The sequence below is a fragment of the Procambarus clarkii genome, chromosome 19 (assembly GCF_040958095.1).
Source record: "Procambarus clarkii isolate CNS0578487 chromosome 19, FALCON_Pclarkii_2.0, whole genome shotgun sequence".
NCBI lineage: Eukaryota > Metazoa > Arthropoda > Malacostraca > Decapoda > Cambaridae > Procambarus > Procambarus clarkii.
In genome coordinates this window covers 4,227,848-4,242,643 of record NC_091168.1, presented here as the reverse complement: position 1 = coordinate 4,242,643, position 14,796 = coordinate 4,227,848, and the positions used below count along the sequence as shown (strand labels likewise).

The window sequence follows — 14,796 nt, the reverse complement described above, 5'->3', positions numbered from 1 at the left end:
AGTGGCAGGGCTGGTGAACCTTTAGCAGGGAATATCAGTAGGGCTGGTGAACCTTCAGCGGGGTGTAGTGGCAGGGCTGGTGAACCTTCAGCAGGAAAAATCAGTAGGGCTTGTGAACCATCAGCGGAGAGAAGTGGCAGAGCATGTGAACCTTCAGCGGGGAGTAGTGGCAGGGCTGGTGAACTATCAGCAGGGAGTAGTTGCATAGCTGGTGAACCTTCAGCGAGAAGTAGTGGCAAGGCTGGTGAACCTTCAGCAGCAATTAGTGTTGGGGCTGGTGAACCTTCTGTAGGGAGTAGCAGCAAGGCTGGTGAACCTTCAGCATGTAGTAGCGGCACGGCTGGTGAACCTTCAGCAGCGAGTTGTGGTAGGACTGGTGAACCATCAGTAGGGAGTAGTACCAGGGCTCGTGAAACTTAAGCAGGAAATAGTGGCAGGGCTGGTGAACTTTCAGCAGAGAGTAGTGGCAGAGCTTTGGAACCTTCAGCTGGGAGTAGTGGCATGGCTGGTTAATCTTCAGCAGGGAGTAGTGGAAGGGCTGGTTAACCTTCAGCAAAATGTAGAGGCAGGGCTGGTGAACCTTCAGCAGGGAGTTGCAGCAGGGTGGGTAAATCTTCAGCAGGGAGTAGTGGCAGGGCTCGTGAATCTTCAGCAGAGAGTTGCAGGAGGGCTGGTGAATCTTCAGCAGGAAGTAGTGGTAGGGCTGGAGAACCTTCTGTAGGGAGTAGCAGCAGGGCTGGTGAACCTTCAGCAGGGAGTAGCGGCCCGGTTGGTGAAACTTCAGCAGGAAGTAGTGGTAGGACTGGAGAACCTTCAGTAGAGATTAATAGCAGGGTTTGTGAACCTTCAACAGGGGGTGGTGGCAGGGCTGGTGAACCTTCAGTGGAGATTAGTAGAAGGGCTGGTGAACCTTCAGCAACGAGTAGTGGCAGGGCTGGTGAACGTTCAGCAGGCAGTAGCGGCAGGGTTGGTTAACCTTCAGCAGGGAGTAGTGGCAGGGCTGGTGAACGTTCAGCAGGGAGTAGAGGCCAGGGTGGTGAACCTTTAGCAGCGAAAAGCAGCAGAGTGGGTGAACCTTCAGCAGGGAGTAGCAGCAGGTCTGGTGAACCTTCAGCAGGGAATATCAGTAGGGCTGGTGAACCTTCAGCGGGGTGTAGTGGCAGGGCTGGCGAACCTTCAGCAGGAAAAATCAGAAGGGCTGGTGAACCTTCAGCGGAGAGTAGTGGCAGGGTTGTGTACCTTCAGCAGGGAGTAGTGGCAGGGCTAGTGAACCTTCAGCAGGAAGTAGTGGCAGAGCTGGTGAACCTTCAGCAGGGAGTAGTTTCAGGGATGGTGAACATTCTGCAGGGAGTAGTGGCAGGGCTGGTGAATCTTCAGCAGGGAGTAGCGGCAGGGCTCATTAACCTTCATCAGGGAGTAGCAACAGAGCTAGTGAACCTTCAGCAGGGAGTAGCAGCAGGCTGCTGAACAATCACCAGGGATTAGTGGAAGGGCTGGTGAATCTTCAGCAGGGAGTAGTTTCAGGGCTGGTGAACCTTCAGCAGGGAGTAGTGGCAGGGCTGGTGAACCTTCAGCAGGGAGTAGTGGCAGGGCTGGTGAACCTTCAGCAGGGAATAGCGGCAGGGCTAGTGATCCTTCAGCAGGGAATAGCAGAAGGACCGGTGAATCTTCAGCAGGTGGGTGAACCTTCAGCAAGGAGTATTGACAGGGCTGGTGAACCTTGAGCAGGGAGTAGTTTCAGGTCTGGCGAACCTTCATCAGGGAGTAGGTGCAAGGCTGTTGAACCTTCAGCAGGGAGTAGCAGCAGGGCTGGTGGACATTCAGCAAGAAGTAGTGGCAGGGCTGGTGAACCTTCAGCAGGAAATAGTGGTAAGGCTGGTGAACCTTCTGTAGGGAGTAGCAGCAGGGCTGGTGAGCCTTCAGCAGGGAGTAGCGGCAGGGCTGATTAACCTTCATCAGGGAGTAGCAACAGAGCTAGTGAACCTTCAGCAGGGAATAGCGGCAGGGCTGGTGAACCTTTAGCAGAGAGTAGCAGCAGGGCTGGTGAACCTTCAGCAGGGACTATCAGCAGGGTGGATGACCCTTCAGCAGGGAGTAGTTGCAGGGCTGGTGAACCTTCAGCCGGGAGTAGTTGCAGGGGTAGTGAACATTCAGCAGGGTGTAGCGGCAAGGCTGGTGAACCTTCAGCAGGGCTGGTGAACCTTCGGCATTGAGAAGCAGCATGGCTGGGGTACCTTCAGCAGGGAGTAGCTGCAGCTTGGGTGAACCATCAACAGGAAGTAGTGGCAGGGCAAGTGAACCTTCACCTTCAGCAGGGAGTAGTGGCAGGGCTGGTGAACCTTCAGTGGTGAGAAGTGGCAGGGCTGGTGAACCTTCAGCAGGGATTAGTGTCAGGGCTGGTGAACCTTCAGCAGGGAGTAGTGGTAGGGCTTCTGAACCATCATCAGGGAGGAGAGGGAGGGCTGGTGAACCTTCAGCAGGGAGTAGTGGCAGGGCTGGTGAATCTTCAGCAGGGAGTAGTGGTAGGGCTTCTGAACCATCATCAGGAAGGAGAGGGAGGGCTGGTGAACCTTCAGCAGTGAGTATTAGCAGGGCTGGTGAACCGTCAGCAGGGAGTAGTTGCAGGGCTGGTGAACCTTCAGCAGGGAGTAGCAGCAGGGCTGGTGAACCTTCAGCAGGGACTATCAGCAGGGTGGATGACCCTTCAGCAGGGAGTAGTTGCAGGGCTAGTGAACATTCAGCAGGGAGTAGCGGCAGGGCTGGTGAACCTTCAGCAGAGATGGTGAACCTTAGGCAGGGAGTAGCAGCAGGGCTCATTAACCTTCATCAGGGAGTAGCAACAGAGCTAGTGAACCTTCAGCAGGAAGTAACAGCAAGACTGGTTAATCTTCAGCAGGGAGTAGCAGCAGGACTGGTGAACATTCAGCAGGGAGTAGCGGCAGCCTGCTGAACCATCATCAAGGATTAGTGAAAGGGCTGGTGAACCTTCAGCAGGGAGTAGTTTCAGGGCTCGTGAACCTTCAGCAGGGAGTAGTCGCAGGGCTGGTGAACCTTCAGCAGGGAGTAGTGGCATAGCTGGTGAACCTTCAGCAGGGAAAAGTGGCAGGACTGGTTAACCTTCAGCAAAGAGTAGAGGCAGGGCTGGTGAACCTTCAACAGGAAGTAGCAGCAGGGTGGGTGAACCTTCAGCAGGGAGTAGCAGCATGTCTGGTGAACATTCAGCAGGGAATATCAGTAGGGCTTGTTAACTTTCAGCGGGGTGTAGTGGTAGGGCTGTTGAACCTTCATCAGGGAGTAGTAGCAGGGTTGGTGAACTTTCAGCAGGGAAAAGTGGCAGGGCTGGTGAACCTTCATTAGGGAGTCGCAGCAGGGCTGGTGAACCTTCAGCAGGGAGTAGCAGCATGGCTGGTGAACCTTCAACAGGGAGTAGCAGCAGGGCTGGTGAACCTTTCAGCAGGGAGTAGCAGCAGGGTGGGTGAACCTTCAGCAGGAAGTAGTGGCAGGACTGGTAAACCTTCAGCAGGGAGTAGCATCAGGTTGGGTGAACCTTCAGCAGGGAGTTGTGGCAGGGCTGGTGAACCTTCAGCAGGGAAAAGTGGCAGGGCTGGTGAACCTTCAGCAGGGAAAAGTGGCAGGGCTGGGGAACCTTCATTAGGGAGTTGCAGCAGGGCTGGTGAACCTTCAGCAGGGAGTAGCAGCAGGGTGGGTGAATCTTAAGCAGGAAGTAGTGGCAGGACAGGTGAACCTTCAGCAGGGAGTAGCAGCAGGGCTGGTGAACCTTCAGAAAATTGTAGCAGCAGGGCTGGTGAACCTTCAGCAGGGAGTAGCAGCAGGGCTGGTGAAACTTCAGCAGGTAGTAGCAGCAGGATGGGTGAACCTTCAGCAGGGAGTAGTGGCAGGGCCGGTGAACCTTCTGTAGGGACTAGCAGCAGGGCTTGTGAACCCTCAGCAAGGAGTAGCATCAGGGCTGGTGAATCTTCAGCAGGAAGAAGTGGTATGGCTGGTGAACCTTCTGTAGGGGGTAGCAGCTGTTCTGGTGAGCCTTCAGCAGGGAGTAACGGTACGGCTGGTGAACCTTCAGCAGGAAGTAGTGGTAGGGCCTGTGAACCTTCAGTAGGGAGTAGCAGCAGGGCTTGTGAACCTTCAGCAGAGAGTAGTGTCAGGGCTGGTGAACCTTTAGCACGGAGTAGTGGCAGGGCTGGTGAACCTTCAGAGGGGGAGTAGTGGCAAGGCATGTGAACCTTCAGCAGGGAGTAGTTGCAGGGCTGCTGAACATTCAGCAGGGAGTAGTGGCAGGGCTGGTTAATCTTCAGCAAGGAGTAGAGGCAGGGCTGGTAAACCTTCAGCGGGTTGTAGTAGCAGCTGGTGAACCTTCAGCAGGGAACATCAGTAGGGCTGGTGAACCTTCAGCGGGGAGAAGTGGCAGGGCTGGTGAACCTTCAGCAGGGAGTAGTGGCAGGGCTTGTGAACCTTCAGCAGGGAGTAGTGGCAGGGCTGATGAACCTTCAGCAAAGAGTAGTTGCATGGCTGGTGAACCTTCAGCAGGATGTAGTGGCAGGACTGGTGAACCTTTAGCAGGAAGTAGTGGCGGAGCTGGTGAACTTTCAGCAGGGAGTAGTTTCAGGGATGGTGAACATTCAGCAGGGAGTAGCGGTAGGGCTAGTGATCCTTCAGCAGGGAGTAGCAGGAGGACCGGAGAATCTTCAGCAGGGTGGGTGACCCTTCAGCAAGGAGTAGTGGCAGGGCTGGTGAACCTTCAGCAAGGAGTAATGGCAGGGCTAGTGAACCTTCAGCAGGGAGCCGCGGCAAGGCTGGTGAACGTTCATCAGGGAGTAGGTGCAGGGTGGGTGACCCTTCAGCAAGGAGTAGTGGCAGAGCTGGTGAACCTTCAGAAGGGAGTAGTGGTAAGGCTGGTGAAACCTCTGTAGGGATTAGCAGCAGGGTTGCTGAACCTTCAACAGGAAGTAGTGGTAGGGCTGGTGAACCTTCGGTAGGGAGTAGCAGCAGGGCTCGTGAACCTTCAGCAGGAAGTAGTGGCAAGGCTGGTGAACCTTCAGCAGAGAGTAGTGGCAAGGCTGGTGAACCTTAAGAAGGGAGTAGCGACAGGGCTGGTGAACCTTCAGCAGGGAGTACTTGCAGGGCTGGTGAACCTCCGGCAGGGAGTATCATCAGGGTGGGTGAACCTTCAGCAAGGAGTAGTAGCAGGGTTGGTGAACCTTCAGCAGAGAGTAATGGCAGGGCTAGTGAACCTTCAGCAGGGAGTAGCAACAGGGCTGGTGAACCTTCAGCAGGGGGTAGCAACAGGGCTGGTGAACCTTCAGCTTGGAGTAGCAGCAGAGCTGGTGAACATTCAGCAGGGAGAAGTGGCAGGGCTGGTGAACCTTCAGCAGGAAGTAGTGGCAGGCTGCTGAACTATCATCAGGGATTAGTGGAAGGGCTGGTGAACCTTCAGCAGGGAGTAGTTTCAGAACTGGTGAACCTTCAGCATGGAGTAGTGGCAGGGCTGGTGAATCTTCAGCAAGGAATATCGGTAGGGTTAGTGATCCTTCAGCAGGAAGTAGCAGCAGGACCGGTGAATCTTCCGCAGGGTGGGTGATCCTTCAGCAAGGAGTAGTGGCAGGGCTGGTGAACCTTCAGCAGGAAGTAGTGGCAGGGCTAGTGAACCTTCAGCAGGGAGCAGCGGCAGGGCTGGTGAACCTTCATCAGGGAGTAGGTGGAGGGCTGGTGAACCTTCAGCAGGGAGTAGCAGCAGGGCTGGTGAACATTCAGCAGAGAGTAGTGGCAGAGCTGGTGAACCTTCAGCAGGGAGTAGTGGTAAGGCTGCTGAAGCTTCAGCAGGAAGTAGTGGTAGGGCTTGTGAACCTTCGGTAGGGAGTAGAAGCAGAGCTCGTGAACCTTCAGCAGGAAGTAGTAGCAGGGCTGGTGAACCTTCAGCAGGGAGTAGTGTCAGGGCTGGTGAACCTTCAGCAGGGCGTAGTGGCAGGGCTGAAGAATCTTCAGCAGGGAATAGCGGCAGGGCTGGTGATCCTTCAGCAGGGAGTAGCATCTGGGCAGGTGAACCTTCGGCAGGGAGTATCATCAGGGTGGGTGAACCTTCAGCAAGGAGTAGTGGCAGGGTTGGTTAAACTTCAGCAGAGAGTAGTGGCAGGGCTAGTGAACCTTCAGCAGGGAATAGCAGCAGGGATGGTGAACCTTCAGCAAGGGGTAGCAACAGGGATGGTGAACCTTTAGCAGGGAGTAGCAGCAGGGCTGGTGACCTTTCAGCAGGGAGTAGCAGCAGGGCTGGTGAACATTCAGCAGGAAGTAGTGGACGGGCTTGTGAACCTTCAGCAGGGAGTAGCAGCAGGGCTGGTGAACATTCAGCAGGAGGTAGTGGCAGGGCTTGTGAACTTTCAGCAGGGAGTAGTGGCAGGGGCTGGTGAACGTTCAACAGGGAGTAGTGGCAGGGCTGGTGAATTTTCATCAAGGGGGTAGCGGCAGGGCTCAATAACCTTCAGCAGAGAGTAGTGGCAGGGTTGGTAAACCTTCAGCAGGGAGTAGTTTCAGAGCTCGTGAACCTTCAGGAGGGAGTAGTGGCAGGGCTGGTGAACCTTCAGCAAGGAGTAGTGGCATAGCTGATGAACCTTCAGCAGGGAAAAGTGGCTGGGCTGATGAACCTTCAGCACGAGGTAGTGGCAGAGCTGGTGAACCTCCAGCAGGCAGTAGTGAGAGGGTGGCTGAACCCTCATCCGTGATTAGTGGGAGGGCTGGTGAAATTCAGCAGGGATTAACAGCAGAGCTCGTGAACATTTAGCAGGGATTAGCGGCAGAGCTGTTGAACCTTCAGCAGAGAGTAGTGGCAGGGATGCTGAACCATCGTCAAGGAGTAGTGGAAGGGCTGGTGAACTTTCAGCAGGGAGTAGCAGCAGGACTGGCGAACCTTCAACAGGGAGTAGCAGCAAGGCTGGTGAACCTTTCAGCAAGGAATAGCAGCAGGGTGGGTGAACCTTAAGCAGGAGGTAGTGGCAGGGCTGGTGAACCTTCAGCAGGGAGTAGCGGCCTGGCTGGTGAACCTTCAGCAATAAGTAGTGGTGGGGCGTGTGAACCTTCTGTAGGGAGAAACAGCAGGGCTGGTGAACGTTCAGCAAGGAGTACCGGCACGGCTGGGGAATCTTCAGCAGGGAGTACAGGTAGGATTGGTGAACCTTCAGTAGGGAGTTGTAGCAGGGTTTGTGAACCTTCAGCAGGGAGTAGTGGCAGGGTTGGTGAACCTTTATCAGGGAGTTGTGACATGGCTGGTGAACCTTCAGCAGGGAGTAGCGGTACGGCTTTTTAACCTTCAGCAGGGAGTAGTGGCACAGCTGGTGAACCTTCAGCAGGATGTAGTGGCAGGGCTGGGGAACCTTTAGCAAAGAGTAGAGGCAGTTCTGGTGAACCTTCAGCAGGGAGTAGCAGCATGGTGGGAGAACCTTCAGCAGGGAGTAGCAGCAGGGCTCGTGAACCTTCAGCAGGGAGTAGCAGCAGGGCCTCTGAACCTTCAGCAAGGAGTTGAAGCAGGGCTGGTGAATCTTCAGCAGGGAGTTGTGGCAGGGCCTCTGAACCTTCAGCAAGGAGTAGCAGCAGGGAGTAGCGGTACGGCTGTTGAACCTTCAGCAGGGAGTAGTGGCACAGCTGGTGAACCTTCAGCAGGATGTAGTGGCAGGGCTGGGGAACCTTTAGCAGGAAGTAGTGGCAGAGCTGGTGAACCTTCAGCAGGGAGTAGTGGCAGGGCTGGTGAACCTTCAGAAGGGAGTAGTGGCAGGCTGCTGAACCATCATCAGGGATTAGTGGAAGGGCTGGTGAACCTTCAACAGGGAGAAGCAGCAGAGCTGGTGAACCTTCAGCAGGGAGTAGCGGCAGATCTTTTGAACCTTCAGCAGGATGTAGCAGCTGGGCTGGTGAAGCTTCAGCGGGGAGTAGCGGTAGGGCTGGTGAACCTTCTGTAGGGAGTAGCAGCAGGGCTTGTGAACCCTCAGCAGGGAGTAGTGGCAGAACTGGTGAACCTTCAGCAGGAAGTAGTGGCAGAGCTGGTGAACCTTCAGCAGGGAGTAGTTTCAGGGATGGTGAACATTCAGCAGGGAGTAGTGTCAGGGGTGGTAAACCTTCAGCAGGGAATAGAGGTAGGGCTAGTGATCCTTCAGCAGGGAGCAGCGGCAGGGCTGGTGAACGTTCATCAGGGAGTAGGTGCAGGGCTGGTGAACCTTCAGCAGGGAGTAGCAGCAGGGCTGGTGAACATTCAGCAGGGAGTAGTGGCAGAGCTGGTGAACCTTCAGAAGGGAGTAATGGTAAGGCTGGTGAACCTTCTGTAGGGATTAGCAGCAGGGCTGGTGAACATTCAGCAGGGAGTAGTGGCAGAGCTGGAGAACCTTCAGAAGGGAGTAGTGGTAAGGCTGGTGAACCTTATGTAGGGATTAGCAGCAGGGTTGCTGAACCTTCAGCAGGAAGTAGTGGCAGGGCTGGTGAACCTTCGGTTGGGAGTAGCCGCAGGGCTCGTGAACCTTCAGCAGGAAGTAGTGGCAAGGCTGGTGAACCTTCAGCAGGGAGTAGTGGCAGGGCTGGTGAATCTTCAGCAGGGAGTAGCGGCAGGGCTCATTAACCTTCATCAGGGAGTAGCAACAGAGCTAGTGACCCTTCAGCAGGGAGTAGCAGCAAGGCCGTTTAATTTTCAGCAGGGAGTAGCTGCAGGGCTAGTGAACCTTCAACAGGGAGTAGCGGCAGGCTGCTGAACCATCACCAGGGATTAGTGGAAGGGCTGGTGTACCTTCAGCCGGGAGTAGTTTCAGGGCTGGTGAACCTTCAGCAGGGAGTAGTGGCAGGGCTGGTGAACCTTCAGCAGGGAATAGTGGCAGGGCTAGTGATCCTTCAGCAGGGAGTAGCAGAAGGACCGGTGAATCTTCAGCAGGGTGGGTGAACCTTCAGCAAGGAGTAGCGGCAGGGCTGGTGAACCTTGAGCAGGGAGTAGTTTCAGGGCTGGTGAACCTTCATCAGGGAGTAGGTGCAAGGCTGATGAACCTTCAGCAGGGAGTAGCAGCAGGGCTGGTGAACATTCAGCAGGGAATAGTGGCAGGGCTGGTGAACCTTCAGCAGAGAATAGTGGTAAGGCTGGTGAACCTTCTGTAGGGAGTAGCAGCTGGGCTGGTTAACCTTCAGCAGGGATTATCAGCATGGTGGATGACGCTACAGCAGGGAGTAGTGGCAGGGCTGGTGAACCTTCAGCCGGGAGTAGTTGCAGGGCTAGTGAACATTCAGCAGGGAGTAGCGGCAGGGATGGTGAACCTTCAGGAGGGCTGGTGAACCTTCGGCAGGGAGTAGCAGCATGGCTGGGGTACCTTCAGCAGGGAGTAGCTGCAGTGTGGGTGAACCTTCAACAGGGAGTAGTGGCAGGGCAAGTGAACCTTCACCTTCAGCAGGGAGTAGTGGCAGGGCTGGTGAACCTTCTGCAGGGACTAGCAGCAGGGCTGGTGAATCTTCAGCAGGAAGTTGTGGCAGGGCCTCTGAACCTTCAGCAAGGAGTAGCTGCAGGGCTGATGAATCTTCAGCAGGGAGTAGCGGTACTGCTGGTGAACCTTCAGCAGGGAGTAGTAGCAGGGCTTGTGAACCTTCAGCGGGGAGTAGCAGCTGGGCTTGTGAACCTTCAGCAGGGAAAAGTGGCTCAGCTGGTGAACCTTCAGCAGGGTGTAGTGGCAGGGCTGGTGAACCCTCAGCAGGAAGTAGTGGCAGAGCTGGTGAACCTTCAGCAGGGATTAGTGGCAAGCTGCTGAACCATCATCAGGGATTAGTGGAAGGGCTGGTGAACCTTCAACAGGGAGAAGCAGCAGAGCTGGTGAACCTTCAGCAGGGAGTAGCGGCAGATCTTGTGAACCTTCAGCAGGATGTAGCAGCAGGGCTGGTGATACTTCAGCAGGGAGCAGCAGAAGGGCTGGTGAACCTTCAGCAGGAAGTAGTGGCAGGGCTGGTGAACCTTCAGCAGGGAGTAGCAGCAGGGCTTGTGAACCTTCAGCACGGAGTAGTGGCAGGGCTGGTGAACCTTCAGCAGGAAGTAGTGGCAGAGCTGGTGAACCTTCAGCAGGGAGTAGTGGCAGGGCTGGTGAACCTTCAGCAGGGAGTAGTGGCAGGGCTGGTGAACCTTCAGCAGGAAGTAGTGGCAGAGCTGGTGAACCTTCAGCAGGGAGTAGTTTCAGGGATGGTGAACATTCAGCAGGGAGTAATGGCAGGGCTGGTTAACCTTCAGCAGGGAATAGCGGTAGGGCTAGTGATCCTTCACCAGGGAGTAGCAGGAGGATCGGTGAATATTCAGCAGGGTGGGTGAACCTTCAGCAAGGAGTAGTGGCAGGGCTGGTGAACCTTCAGCAGGGAGTAATGGCAGGGCTAGTGAACCTTCAGCTGGGAGCAGCGGCAGGGCTGGTGAACGTTCATCAGGGAGTAGGTGCAGGGCTGGTGAACCTTCAGCAGAGAGTAGCAGCAGGGCTGGTGAACATTCAGCAGGGAGTAGTGGGAGAGCTGGTGAACCTTCAGAAGGGAGTAGTGGTCAGGCTGGTGAACCTTCTGTAGGGAGTAGCAGCAGGGCTCGTGAACATTCAGCAGGAAGTAGTGGCAAGGCTGGTGAACCTTCAGCAGGGAGTAGTGGCAGGGCTGGTGAACCTTGAGCAGGGAGTAGCGACAGGGCTGGTGAACCTTCAGCAGGGAGAAGTTGCAGGGCTGGTGAACCTTCAGCAGCGAGTAGTGGCAGGGCTGGAGAATCTTCAGCAAGGAATAGCGGCAGGGCTGGTGATCCTTCAGCAGGAAGTAGCTGCAGGGCCGGTGAACCTCCGGCAGGGAGTATCATCAGTGTGGGTGAACCTTCAGCAAGGAGTAGTAGCAGGGTTGGTGAACCTTCAGCAGAGAGTAGTGGCAGGGCTTGTGAACCTTCAGCAGGGAGTAGCAGAAGGACCGGTGAATCTTCAGCAGGGTGGGTGAACCTTCAGCAATGAGTAGTGGCAGGGCTGGTGAACCTTGAGCAGGGAGTAGTTTCAGGGCTGGTGAACCTTCATCAGGGAGTAGGTGCAAGGCTGGTGAACCTTCAGCAGGGAGTAGCAGCAGGGCTGGTGAACATTCAGCAGGGAGTAGTGGCAGGGCTGGTGAACCTTCAGCAGGGAATAGTGGTAAGGCTGGTGAACCTTCTGTAGGGAGTAGCAGCAGGGCTGGTGAACCTTCAGCAGGGAGTAGCGGCAGGGCTGATTAACCTTCATCAGGAAGTAGCAACAGAGCTAGTGAACCTTCAGCAGGGAATAGCGGCAAGGCTGGTGAACCTTCAGCAGAGAGTAGCAGCAGGGCTGGTAAACCTTCAGCTGGGACTATCAGCAGGGTGGATGACCCTTCAGCAGGGAGTAGTGGCAGGGCTAGTGAACCTTCAGCAGCGAGTAGTAGCAGGGCTGGTGAACCTTCAGCCGGGAGTAGTTGCAGGGCTAGTGAACCTTCAGCAGCGAGTAGTAGCAGGGCTGGTGAACCTTCAGCAGGGAGTAGTGGCAAGCTGCTGAACCATCATCAGGGATTAGTGGAAGGGCTGGTGAACCTTCAACAGGGAGAAGCAGCAGAGCTGGTGAACCTTCAGCAGGGAGTAGCGGCAGATCTTGTGAACCTTCAGCAGGATATAGCAGCAGGGCTGGTGATACTTCAGCAGGGAGCAGCAGAAGGGCTGGTGAACCTTCAGCACGAAGTAGTGGCAGGGCTGGTGAACCTTCACCAGGGAGTAGCAGCAGGGCTTGTGAACCTTCAGCAGGGAGTAGTGGCAGGGCTGGTGAACCTTCAGCAGGAAGTAGTGGCAGAGCTGGTGAACCTTCAGCAGGGAGTAGTTTCAGGGATGGTGAACATTCAGCAGAGAGTAGTGGCAGGGCTGGTAAACCTTCAGCAGGGAATAGCGGTAGGGCTAGTGATCCTTCAGCAGGGAGTAGCAGGAGGATCGGTGAATATTCAGCAGGGTGGGTGAACCTTCAGCAAGGAGTAGTGGCAGGGCTGGTGAACCTTCAGCAGGGAGTAATGGCAGGGCTAGTGAACCTTCAGCAGGGAGCAGCGGCAGGGCTGGTGAACGTTCATCAGGGAGTAGGTGCAGGGCTGGTGAACCTTCAGCAGGGAGTAGCAGCAGGGCTGGTGAACATTCAGCAGGGAGTAGTGGCAGGGCTGGTGAACCTTGAGCAGGGAGTAGCGACAGGGCTGGTGAACCTTCAGAAGGGAGTAGTGGTAAGGCTGGTGAACCTTCTGTAGGGAGTAGCAGCAGGGCTCGTGAACCTTCAGCAGGAAGTAGTGGCAAGGCTGGTGAACCTTCAGCAGGGAGTAGTGGCAGGGCTGGTGAACCTTCAGCAGGGAGTAGTTGCAGGGCTGGTGAACCTTCAGCAGCGAGTAGTGGCAGGGCTGGAGAATCTTCAGCAGGGAATAGCGGCAGGGCTGGTGATCCTTCAGCAGGAAGTAGCAGCAGGGCCGGTGAACCTCCGGCAGGGAGTATCATCAGGGTGGGTGAACCTTCAGCAAGGAGTAGTAGCAGGGTTGGTGAACCTTCAGCAGAGAGTAGTGGCAGGGCTTGTGAACCTTCAGCAGGGAGTAGCAGCAGGGCTGGTGAACCTTCAGCAGGGGGTAGCAACAGGGCTGGTGAACCTTCAGCTTGGAGTAGCAGCAGAGCTGGTGAACATTCAGCAGGGAGTAGTGGCGGGGCTTGTGAACCTAATCAGCAGGGAGTAGCAGCAGGGCTGGTGAACATTCAGCAGGGAGTAGCGGCAGGGCTTGTGAACCTTCAGCAGGGAGTAGTGGCAGGGGCTGGTGAACCTTCAGCAGGGAACAGTGGCAGGGCTGGTGAATCTTTAGCAGGAAGTAGCGGCAGGGCTCATTAACCTTCATCAGGGAGTAGCAACAGAGCTAGTGAACCTTCAGCAGGGAGTAGCAGCAAGACCGGATAATTTTCAGCAGGGAGTAGCTGCAGGGCTGGTCAACCTTCAACAGGGAGTAGCGGCAGGCTGCTGAACCATCATCAGGGATTAGTGGAAGGGATGGTGAACCTTCAGCAGGGAGTCGTTTCAGAGCTGGTGAACCTTCAGCAGGGAGTAGTGGCAGGGCTGGTGAACCTTCAGCAGGGAATAGCGGCAGGGCTAGTGATCCTTCAGCAGGGAGTAGCAGAAGGACCGGTGAATCTTCAGCAGGGTGGGTGAACCTTCAGCAATGAGTAGTGGCAGGGCTGGTGAACCTTGAGCAGGGAGTAGTTTCAGGGCTGGTGAACCTTCATCAGGGAGTAGGTGCAAGGCTGGTGAACATTCAGCAGGGAGTAGCAGCAGGGCTGGTGAACATTCAGCAGGGAGTAGTGGCAGGGCTGGTGAACCTTCAGCAGGGAATAGTGGTAAGGCTGGTGAACCTTCTGTAGGGAGTAGCAGCAGGGCTGGTGAACCTTCAGCAGGAAGTAGCGGCAGGGCTGATTAACCTTCATCAGGAAGTAGCAACAGAGCTAGTGAACCTTCAGCAGGGAATAGCGGCAGGGCTGGTGAACCTTCAGCAGAGAGTAGCAGCAGGGCTGGTAAACCTTCAGCAGGGACTATCAGCAGGGTGGATGACACTTCAGCAGGGAGTAGTGTCACGGCTGGTGAACCTTCAGCCGGGAGTAGTTGCAGGGCTAGTGAACCTTCAGCAGGGAGTAGTAGCAGGGCTGGTGAACCTTCAGCAGGGAGTAGTGGCAAGCTGCTGAACCATCATCAGGGATTAGTGGAAGGGCTGGTGAACCTTCAACAGGGAGAAGCAGCAGAGCTGGTGAACCTTCAGCAGGGAGTAGCGGCAGATCTTGTGAACCTTCAGTAGGATGTAGCAGCAGGGCTGGTGATACTTCAGCAGGGAGCAGCAGAAGGGCTGGTGAACCTTCAGCAGGAAGTAGTGGCAGGGCTGGTGAACCTTCACCAGGGAGTAGCAGCAGGGCTTGTGAACCTTCAGCACGGAGTAGTGGCAGGGCTGGTGAACCTTCAGCAGAAAGTAGTGGCAGAGCTGGTGAACCTTCAGCAGGGATTAGTGGCAGGGCTGGTGAACCTTCAGCAGGGAGTAGTGGCAGGGCTGGTGAACCTTCAGCAGAAAGTAGTGGCAGAGCTGGTGAACCTTCAGCAGGGAGTAGTTTCAGGGATGGTGAACATTCAGCAGGGAGTAGTGGCAGGGCTGGTAAACCTTCAGCAGGGAATAGCGGTAGGGCTAGTGATCCTTCAGCAGGGAGTAGCAGGAGGATCGGTGAATATTCAGCAGGGTGGGTGAACCTTCAGCAAGGAATAGCGGCAGGGCTGGTGAACCTTCAGCAGAGAGTAGCAGCAGGGCTGGTGAACCTTCAGCAGGGACTATCAGCAGGGTGGATGACCCTTCAGCAGGGAGTAGTGGCAGGGCTGGTGAACCTTCAGCCGGGAGTAGTTGCAGGGCTAGTGAACATTCAGCAGGGAGAAGCGGCAGGGCTGGTGAACCTTCAGCATGGCTGGGGTACCTTCAGCAGGGAGTAGCTGCAGCGTGGGTGAACCTTCAACAGGGAGTAGGGCAGGGCAAGTGAACCTTCACCTTCAGCAGGGAGTAGTGGCAGGGCTGGTGAACCTTCAGTGGTGAGTAGTGGCAGGGCTGGTGAACCTTCAGCAGGGATTAATGTCAGGGCTGGTGAACCTTCAGCAGGGAGTAGTGGTAGGGCTTCTGAACCATCATCAGGGAGGAGAGGGAGGGCTGGTAAACCTTCAGCAGGGAGTAGTGGCAGGGCTGGTGAACCTTCAGTAGGGAGTAGTGGTAGGGCTTCTGAACTATCAT

General features: G+C 55.7%; 4 protein-coding genes across 4 annotated transcripts; 1 reads left to right on the top strand and 3 right to left on the bottom strand.

The window, feature by feature from the left end:
• Window positions 1–262: 262 nt before the first annotated feature.
• Window positions 263–1,956, bottom strand: LOC138366555 (uncharacterized). The gene is made up of 2 exons (XM_069327590.1): window positions 1,753–1,956; window positions 263–811 (listed from the first exon to the last, which is right to left on the bottom strand). The coding sequence occupies exons 1-2, from the start codon at window positions 1,954–1,956 to the stop codon at window positions 263–265; spliced, it is 753 nt and encodes a 250-aa protein (XP_069183691.1).
• Window positions 1,957–2,064: 108 nt separating this feature from the next.
• On the bottom strand, window positions 2,065–2,817 carry LOC138366554 (Golgi reassembly-stacking protein 2-like). The gene has a single exon (XM_069327589.1). It carries the CDS (start codon window positions 2,815–2,817, stop codon window positions 2,065–2,067), a length of 753 nt encoding a protein of 250 aa, XP_069183690.1.
• An 896-nt stretch (window positions 2,818–3,713) lies between these two features.
• LOC138366553 (uncharacterized) lies at window positions 3,714–4,235 on the bottom strand. The gene has a single exon (XM_069327588.1). The coding sequence runs from the start codon at window positions 4,233–4,235 to the stop codon at window positions 3,714–3,716; it is 522 nt and encodes a 173-aa protein (XP_069183689.1).
• Window positions 4,236–9,182: 4,947 nt separating this feature from the next.
• On the top strand, window positions 9,183–14,268 carry LOC138366552 (perilipin-4-like). Its single transcript, XM_069327586.1, has 6 exons — window positions 9,183–9,767; window positions 10,570–10,966; window positions 11,250–11,728; window positions 11,992–12,234; window positions 13,403–13,684; window positions 13,831–14,268. Exons 1-6 carry the CDS (start codon window positions 9,183–9,185, stop codon window positions 14,266–14,268), a joined length of 2,424 nt encoding a protein of 807 aa, XP_069183687.1.
• The last annotated feature ends 528 nt before the right edge of the window (window positions 14,269–14,796 follow it).